The sequence below is a fragment of the Lathyrus oleraceus genome, chromosome 7 (assembly GCF_024323335.1).
Source record: "Lathyrus oleraceus cultivar Zhongwan6 chromosome 7, CAAS_Psat_ZW6_1.0, whole genome shotgun sequence".
Lineage (NCBI taxonomy): Eukaryota > Viridiplantae > Streptophyta > Magnoliopsida > Fabales > Fabaceae > Lathyrus > Lathyrus oleraceus.
In genome coordinates, this window is record NC_066585.1 from 531,731,552 (window position 1) to 531,741,780 (window position 10,229).

At 32.5% G+C, this 10,229-nt stretch overlaps 1 protein-coding gene across 1 annotated transcript; it reads right to left on the minus strand.

Moving 5' to 3' along the window:
* Positions 1-6,449: 6,449 nt before the first annotated feature.
* LOC127107901 (tubulin beta-1 chain) lies at positions 6,450-8,943 on the minus strand. Its single transcript, NM_001427110.1, has 3 exons — positions 8,384-8,943; positions 7,494-7,763; positions 6,450-7,386 (listed from the first exon to the last, which is right to left on the minus strand). Exons 1-3 carry the CDS (start codon positions 8,775-8,777, stop codon positions 6,698-6,700), a joined length of 1,353 nt encoding a protein of 450 aa, NP_001414039.1. The 5' UTR covers positions 8,778-8,943; the 3' UTR covers positions 6,450-6,697.
* Positions 8,944-10,229: the final 1,286 nt, after the last annotated feature.

Below are 10,229 nucleotides of genomic sequence, written 5' to 3' on the forward strand. Positions count from 1 at the left end.
CCATATAAATTAAATAACTTTTCAATTAATCGAATCACCATTTTCTTGTGAGTCAATTCTTTTTTGTAAATCTTCCAAAATTCAAACATCTCTTTTAATGTAAAATAAAATGTTAACATCAAAATTTGCTAAAGTTTGATTATGAGGAGAAATTTGATTAGTAGTCATTATGAGGCAAAATTTTCTTAGTAATTGATTATGTTTCTGATCCAGCAAAACTTTTTATTTTTACATGGTCATAATCTTTTACTATAAAAGAATGGCTTATGTTCATTTAAAAACATACAATTTTAGAATAACACTTTCTTTTCTACTCTCATCTGGCTCCAAACTTTCACACTCACTTAAAATATAATATAAGTATTGAGAGACTAATCACTTTATAAAAAATTCTTTTAAAAATAATCTTTTACTATTTTGATATTATAAATAAATGGAGGATTATTCTCTTGAAACTCTAATAAGTTATAAAATGTGCAATTTAGTTAAGTTAATTGGATTATGAGTAGTTAAAATCCCTTATGTGAGAGAAGAGTAACTGAATTTGAGAATAATCTTATACAGTTTAATGCAATTACTCTTTTGATCAGTAAAATGATTTATGATTTTCTTTTTTAAACAAGAGAAGAATTAGAAAAATCTTTTAATTAAGCATTACTATAAATCTTTTAATTAGTAAAATGATTTATGATACAACTTTCAAATTTGTGGACAATGCATCCCTATGATCATATTATTAGTTATAGTTTTAGTACAATTTTAAAATATTGATCCGAATTACTAATAATCTTTTTATGATACTTGTTGAAACATTTGACTAGTAACATGGGAGTCATGTGATTTTATTTATTTATTAGTTGTCTTCATTATTAAAACTATGTTTTTAAGAGATTCCTTATTCGTATGGTCCACCTTTTAGATTTTTTCCATATATTGGATTAGATGCAAAATGTACATTGTTTTGCATTTAAGAGCAAATGGCCATAACAGCATTCTTTGAAAAGGAAATGTCTTGCGAAGACTTCCAAAATCATGTGATGGTTATTCTGGTTTAGATCGTTATAATTTATAAATAATTTTTCTTTTCCCTTCACACATGTGAGTGTGGATTCCAAGATCAATCAATAATTTCCTAATTACTAGTGTAGTGACTCTATAAAAAATAAACTAGTTTAATCAGATTGCAGCACTAAATCTATAGATTTTTAAAATATTATATGGATATTTTGATTATGGTCATATAATAACTTAATTTCACTTAATTTATTTTTATAGCATTTTCAAAAAAAAATTATATATAGAAAAGAAATATAAGTCTCATCTTCCATGTCCTCTAATGGTCCTCCATTAAAACATAATTAGAAACTATAAAATAAGTCAAGTCGGTTCAATATGTTCTATCATTAATTTATATAAAGTTAAAAATGTTAATCTGTCTTGATTTATGTTGGATTAGTATGTTAAATTATTATAAAAAATATTGATTAAATAATTCAAAAGAAACTAAAAAATATAAAAATAAAGATAATTCAACAAATTAAATTATGTAATTAATGGGTCAACTAATATAAAAATTAGCATTCAATCCTCCTTGGTTTATTATATAAGAATTTAAATAAATCAATACGGACACAAAATTAAATTAAATAAAAGTTAATAGATTAATAAGAGTGATTAATTTAAATAATTTTTAATTTCTCTCTATATTAATTAAATTAAAAAAATATAAAAAGTATTATAACTTATAAAAGAAAGTGAAAAAACAATTTTAAATATTTAAGCTCAAATGACCAACATGTTTCATTCTATATACATCTCGTTTTTATTGAATTAGACGGGCAGACTAACAATTGATTAACAATTGATGATGATTTCAAAATCAGACATATTCAAAAATTGGTCGGACACCTCCATCATGTTATGTCATTCCTTGTCAAAGGGCATTCAAGTATTTAATTATAGTTGAGATTTTCTTTTTTTAGAAATTCATTTTTCACAATTTTTTTGACAAAAAAGTATTTATTTTCTAAAAAAAAGCTATTGTCACATTTAATAATATATATGTAAAAATGTGTGAGTGTAAAAAGTTATTTTGATAAACATTTTTTATTATATCTTTTAAATGTTTCATATGAAAAAATATTTTGGTTTACTTCGTCTTGGTGGGAAGAGATTTCTCTTTTAGGGTCTAAAGCAAATAATTTTTTTTAGTGGTGTGTGGAATGACTCTGGAGGTATGTTGGGTTAGGTTGCCTTACTTTCTTATGGAAAAGTTAAGTGTCACGTACTATATTCTATTGATTGCAATCAGGTAGAATGGTGAGTGAGGTGGTGGAGTACGAAGGATGTTTGGTTAAGTGAAAATCTTAATCGGAGGAGATCCTTTTTTGTTTGGAAGGAAGAGTTGGTGGATATTTTTTTCTAAATCCCGCAAGGGTTTACTCTTTTTTAGGATACTAATTAGTGGTGGTGGGGACTGGAAAATGGGGTTTACTCCGTTGCTTCGGCTTATAGTTCTCTCTTTTAGATTAAGTTCACATCCTTTCTTCCTTTGAATATAGTAAATCGGGTTTTGTCTTGTATTTGGGTCAGTTGAGCTCCATTTAAACAGGTGTTGTCTTTTTTTGGCAACTTATCTTTTATAAGTTTCCTTCTAGATAGTATATGTTTAAGTGTCAAGTCCTTTTGGATTCAATTGGGGGAGTCTTTATGTATTTGCGGAGGTACAATTAAATTGAATTCTCATTTGTTTGTCACTTGTGAGTTAGTCTTTGTGTTATGGTATAGGATTTTTAGGGTGGCTATAGTAGTCTTTTGTCCTTCTTGGAAATATCATGTTATTTTTTAAACATTTCTTAGTTTAGTTGGGTCATCTATGATTAGACGTGGTTTTGTCATAATATGTCATTTGTGGTTCAATCTATCTAGAAGTTCCAAAATGATATGGTTTTCTCAAGTACACATGTTCACGTGAAAGATTTAGAGGACATGACATGAGCATTACCTAGAAATAGTATTTTAGAAAGTTTTCGATCTACTCTTACATTTTTCCTAGTTGGGTAGAAAACATTATTCTATATATGAATCAATAGTGGTCTCGAGTGTCTTTGACCTTGCTCGGATTGAGTGTTTCTTTCTTTTCCTTTTGGAGGGCCCGGTATCTAATAGTTCTTAACTCTTGGTGGTGGACTCTAACTAGAGTATCCTTGTTGGAGTGAAGCTTGCTTTTTTGGTTTTATCTTCTTCATAGTTCTATTTGTTGGAGGTGTTGCTCCAGTCTTTAATTTTGTTTTGAGGGGTTTGTTGTATTTTGAAGGATTTTTATTGTCGGTTATCTTCTTTTTTTTATACTAAACATTCATTGTGTTGCCCTCTTGCTCGATTATGCCAAAATATTTTATGTATACTTGTTTTCTTTTTATATAATATATAATATTTATTTTTTCATAAAAAAATTCTTAAAGATGTATTTTGATTATTCATTTTAACATACGGATATGTATTTCATTAATAGAAACCCTCAACCATCTTCTTTATTTTTTTATCCAAATAAGCTTAATGAATTTCAATTAACAAATGTCATTCAATACAAGGAGGAAGAAATTAAACAAACTACGCATAGTTCAAAAATTGGCCGTTTTTGCTAACAAGTGAGCAACCGAATTCGCCTGGCGTTTGAAAAATTATACCTCAAAATTGGAAATACATTATAAAAGACTTTTAATAGACAAAATGATAAGACGGAATTTCAAGTTACTCCCATAATTAGCCTAGAGCGCTTAGACCACAGTTTGAGAGTCATTTTCAAAGATCATGTTGTCCATTTGCAACTGAATGACTGCTTGAACTGCTTCTTTTATGGCCAGAGCTTCAATTTCTATAGTCGATAAAAGACCGTTGTCTCACTATATACCTCAAAAGATGAAACTACCTTGAAAATCTCTAACACACCAACCTCTATTAGTAATCCCTATATGGTTATTGAATCTCGCGTCAACATTACACTTCACCCATCCTTCATTAGGCGACTTTCACACAGTTTGGTTGTTATGGGATTCAACTTCACTCACGTGGTTATCTTGAATTTTATACCAATCATGCCACGTGTGGTAAGCTTGCATACCTAACTTGGACTATACACTCTATCAATATTCCAACTCACATTATTTCTATTATTCCAAAGAACCTAAATCACAACTGCAACTCTCCCTGAAGTCCTCATATCTTATTTACTACGAATATCAAGAATAAGAGTCTTAGCATCATTAAACTTCTGAAAATAGGATTTTATGGTAGAAGAAAAACATGTTATTTTCCAGCTTTGATTAGTGGCCATAAACCCAAAGAAAATGTGACAATCATCCTCTTCGATATTCTCACACAATTGAGAATGAGGTGGACACGGAACAAAGTGTTGTCGGAGCTTCTTTCGAGTTAGGAGGCAACCCCTACAAATAATAAATGTTTATCACTTTGTGGTGCCTTAATATTCCACGAGCTTCCTCAATCCCCTTCCACCTTATGATTAATATGGTTTGATTGGAGACTTCTCACCGATCTATAAGCAGGAACACTATAACTTATGTTTTCTTCTTCTTCTCAAACCATACAATCATCCATCACTTCTTCCAAGAGCGGAACCTTCAAGATTTTGTTCGTAGCATTATGGTTAAATAAAAGACGGATTTTCTGAGCATCCCATTATTTACCATAAGTCATCATTAGATCCTTTCCAGTAATCTCATAAGCACCTCTCTCTTAGGGGCCTCCTAAGCATCCATCTAAATTACCTATAAGTCAAGATTCCAGCGTCACTTTAATCTTGCTCCCATCACCAATGCTCACCTACATCTCAGGTTCAAAACTACCTTTGTTTTTTCATAGACTTCTCCGTGCAAAACTCGGATTATGACCTTGACTAGCTTCTAGAAAAGATGAATTCGGATAGTACCGAGCTTTGAAGACTCAAGATACCAACGCCTCTAGTTTTGTCATCAAGTGTCACCCTTGTTTCTCCACCATAGTCAGGTTGAAAGCTTTTAAATCTCTGAATCCAAGACTCCCTTCCTTCTTGGTGCAAGATAATTTTTCCCAAGTCAACCATATAATACATTTGTTATTCCCACCTGCTCCCCACCAGAAAGAATTCATCATCTTCTCAATATCGTTCACAATACTGTCAGGGATAACGAAAACACTCGTGACATAAAAAGGGATAGTCTAAAGTACAGACATTATCATAACCTCATTACCTGCCTTAGACAAAGATCTACCCCTCCAAGAGTTTATTTTCTTTCATATACGATCCTTTATGAATATAAATGTGGCCGTTTTACTTCTACCCATCATCGAAGGTAAACTCAAAAACGTTCCAATGCCTAAGACCTGTCGAACCCCATGATGCGAGTTAGATCTTCTTGAGTCGGTCTAATAATGTTCCAAAATTTTGACATATTAATCTCTTGACGAGTCGCTTCTACATAGATATTAAGCACCCCCATCAAATTTGTCACTTCTATTAAGTTAGACAAAAAAAAATGGTAAAAAAAAAAATTGGACTCCATGTTCCCTTATCTTTTCATTTCAATCATCTTCTTTTAATCAATTTAATCTATAAACATGTTAATAAAATAGACGTTTGAAAAAATACTGCAATAGTATCTCCAATTAAAAATCAAAAGCTAATAATCATTCATTAACCCAATTCATATTTAATTCATATTAACCCAATTCATATTTAATTCATAGTAGTAATTGATTTAGCCTAGCAATGTGTACATTCAAAGACTATATTGAAATGTCTCCAATTAGAGATCAAGCTAATAATTTACCCGATTAATTTAATTTTTACTAATAATAAAACAATTACATATTCGTTTTATGGTTCATTTGAGAGTGTCACAAGAGCATACGCATAGAATAAGGGTTTTTCCAAGTAAAACTTAGAACAACCAAAAAAGCTAATATTATTAAATTAAAGTCTAATATTCAAGAGCATAAAGAAATTTCTAATTTAATTTTTACTAATAATAAAACAATTACATATTCGTTTGATGGTTCATTTGAGAGTGTCACAAGAGCATATGCATAGAATAGGGGTTTTTCTAAGTAAAACTTAGAACAACCAAAAAAGCTAATATTATTAAATTAAAGTCTAATATTCAAGAGCATATAGAAATTTCTAAATGCTTACCCTTAGTATTTACATATTTCACCTTACGACAGAAAAAAATCTCAAAGAGAAACTAAAAGAAGAACTAAACCGAAGGAAACTCATTTTCAAACAATGAGGGCACGACAATTGCAAAAAACTAGGACACAATGTTAATGAAAACTACATACTCAAGGTATTGGAGAAAAGATCGTTGACAAAAGAAACAACTCAGAAAAACATGTCATAGGTAAAACAAGTGTGAAGAAAGTATGTGAAAAATAAATCTAGCATATCCAAATTTCATAGAATTCAATGATGGCAATCATTTTGAATCAAATATTGATGTTTAATTCTAACAACAAAGTGATACTTGAAGGAATTGTTTAAGCTGTCTTACTCAACTACCAATTGGTCACACATAAAAGCAAATAAACCAAAACCAATTTTACAGCCATAGTAAGTGAAACATAAGAAAACTAGTCTTAGTTTGAAAAAGCAACATGAAGTTGCAGCAGATTATAATATTCAAACTTTCATTCAAAATCAAATGTCATGTTGACCATACTCTTCCTCATCGCCTTCCTCCTCTCCATACTCATCCTCATCAGCAGTCGCATCTTGATACTGTTGATACTCTGCAACCAAATCATTCATGTTGCTCTCAGCCTCAGTGAATTCCATCTCATCCATTCCTTCACCTGTGTACCAATGCAAGAAAGCCTTCCTCCTGAACATAGCAGTAAACTGTTCACTCACCCTGCGGAACATTTCTTGAATTGAGGTCGAGTTTCCAATAAATGTTGAAGCCATCTTCAAACCAGTTGGGGGAATATCACACACAGTGGATTTGACATTGTTTGGAATCCATTCCACAAAGTATGACGAGTTCTTGTTCTGAACATTCATCATTTGTTCATCAACCTCCTTGGTACTCATCTTGCCTCTAAACATAGCAGATGCGGTGAGGTAACGTCCATGCCTAGGATCAGCAGCACACATCATGTTCTTGGCATCCCACATTTGTTGAGTGAGCTCAGGGACACTGAGAGTCCTGTACTGCTGGGAGCCGCGAGAGGTCAGAGGTGCAAACCCCACCATGAAAAAGTGAAGACGAGGGAATGGAATGAGATTCACAGCAAGCTTCCTGAGATCAGAGTTCAACTGACCAGGGAACCTCAAACAACATGTTACACCAGACATAGTTGCTGATATCAAATGATTCAGATCACCAACTGCATCAACACAGAAAATCAAATCAAACACACTCCAAAAAAACACATGAAATGACTAGCATAAGAAAAGGGTCAACATAGGAGAGTGAAAAAGAAAACTAGCTTACAGCTTGGGTTACTAAGCTTCAGAATACGGAAGCAAATGTCATACAAGGCTTCATTGTCAAGAACCATAACCTCATCTGCATTTTCAACAAGCTGATGAACAGATAGAGTAGCATTGTAGGGTTCCACCACAGTGTCAGAAACTTTAGGAGAAGGGAAAACAGAGAAAGTAAGCATCATCCTGTCAGGGTATTCCTCCCTAATCTTTGAAATCAGAAGGGTTCCCATTCCAGATCCAGTTCCTCCACCAAGTGAATGACACACTTGAAAACCTGCACACAGGAAGAAAAAAAACACCGCACCCTCATAATCAGCCACAAAAGCCAAAAAAAAAGTAAACTATGACAAACACAAAACTCAAGAACCCTGAAAACTAAATTCATAAAAAGTTAACAAACACACAGGAGAAACACACCACGGTCATTTCATTATCATCCACAAAATCTTAAAAAGAAAAACACATACAAACACAAAAATCAAGAACCCTAAAACCTAAAACAAAACAGTTAACAAGCACACAGGAAAACACGCTGCAGCTATTTTATTATCAGCTACAAAAACTATAAAAGTTAACCCTAACAAACACAAAAATCAAGAACCTTAACCTAAACTCAAAAAAGTTAGTAAACAAATCAAATACCCAAATTGCAGCATCAAGACATGAAATATTCCAACTATACATATACAAACACGCCAACTCAAAATCAGCGACAAAACTTCAAAAAGAGAAACACAGATCTCATTTCACAGTCAGCAAAAGACCCTACAAGAACGCATCAACACTTCAACTACAACTTCATTGCATCTGAAACAACAAAATGAGTTCAACAAAACCCTAAATCAAAGAAATCAACGAAACCCTAAATATCAGAACAAGTTAAAAAAACCATACCCTGCAAGCAATCACAGTTTTCAGCTTCCTTACGAACAACGTCAAGAACAGAATCAATAAGTTCCGCGCCTTCAGTATAGTGACCTTTAGCCCAGTTATTCCCAGCACCACTCTGACCAAACACAAAGTTATCCGGTCTAAAGATCTGACCGTACGGTCCAGACCGGATACTGTCCATGGTTCCCGGTTCAAGATCCATGAGAACCGCTCTGGGAACGAAGCGGCCACCACTTGCTTCGTTGTAGTAAACATCGATCCTCTCTAGTTGAAGATCTGAGTCGCCGGTGTAGCGTCCGGTTGGATCGATTCCGTGTTCGGCGCAAACGACTTCCCAGAATTTGGCACCGATTTGGTTGCCGCATTGACCACCCTGGATGTGGAGGATTTGACGCATGTTGAAGGTTTGAGAGAAGAAATTGAAGAAATGACCTAGAAACGAAAATGGGGAGAAAAGGTTCCTAGGGTGCGAAGAATAGAGAGAGATTGGGGAAAATGATTCGGTTTTATAGAGAGAGAGTAAAAAACGTTTGGAAATTATTTTATTTTTGTTTCAACGGTTGGATTAGTTTTGCTGTTTTTTATTTAGATGAAGCGCTGGAATTTTGAAATGGATTTTTGAATTTTGAAATTTATATTGCTTACCATTTTGAGAGCCAAAATAAGATTTAAATTAGTATACTTATTCAAAATATAATTTATTTTTCTATAATATTTACATCAATTATATTTTTAATTTAATTGATATGCAGATTTAATGTAAGGATATTTTACATTGTTGCTTAAATATAATTGTTAAATTTTTATGAATATTAAATATTTATTTTAATAATTTTTAAGTGGATGTTATTAAAGTTTTCAACTTAATTTCAATAATTTGATTGTCTCATTCGTCTCGTTGAAAAATCAGTTAGGCCGACTAACTCCGAATTAAATGAAAAATATTGTTAAAAAAAAATTGTAGTTGAACGGGATATATTTAATGTTATTAGTGTTTACGTATCTCATGATGGGTTAGCTGAACACCTTAAGATAAATTTTTTTGAATATTTAGAAGGTTTATTTTATGATATATTCCAAGGAGATATATTAATAGGTTTTGAGAGCGTGCATGGGTTTTGGTCTAAGGGAGGTGAATGTGTAAGGTAATCTATCTTGGAGTTTTTGTCGACTATGGATCTTATTAGAGCAAATACATGATTTAGGAAAAGAGATGAACATCTTATCACATATAAAAGTGGAAGACATGTTTGCATATAGATTTATTTTTTATCAGGAGGTCCGATATGAATATTTGCTTGAACAATAAAGTTATTCCGGGAGAGAGCTTAACTACCCAACATAGAGTTTTGGTTGTGGATGTAAGAATTATGAGGATAACAAAAGCTTTGTTTGGATTGATGGAATTGGATGGAGCGGAGTGGAATGATATTCCATTGTTTGGATTATTTAAAACTCGATGGAGTGGAACGAAATGGAGTGATATGGATTCCATTCCATTCCATCACTTACCACCATATTTCTTCCCCTCCAATTTGGGTGGAATGAACAACTTGTCTTATTCCGTTCTAAAATTTCCAAACAATGGAACGGAGCATTCATTCCGCTCCGCTCCATTCTGTTTAGTCTCACTCTGCTTCACTCCATTCCGCTCTGTTCATTTTATGATATCCAAACATAGCCAAAGAGAAGAAGTTATATGGCAGCGATAAGGCTCAATTGGTGGCATTTAAAGGGTGAAAATAAATAATTTTCCAACACAAGATATTGGGGGGAGAGTTTGGACAACACAAGGAAATGCAAATGATGTGTGGAATAAGATGGTCAAATAGATAAGATAAATGGCTAA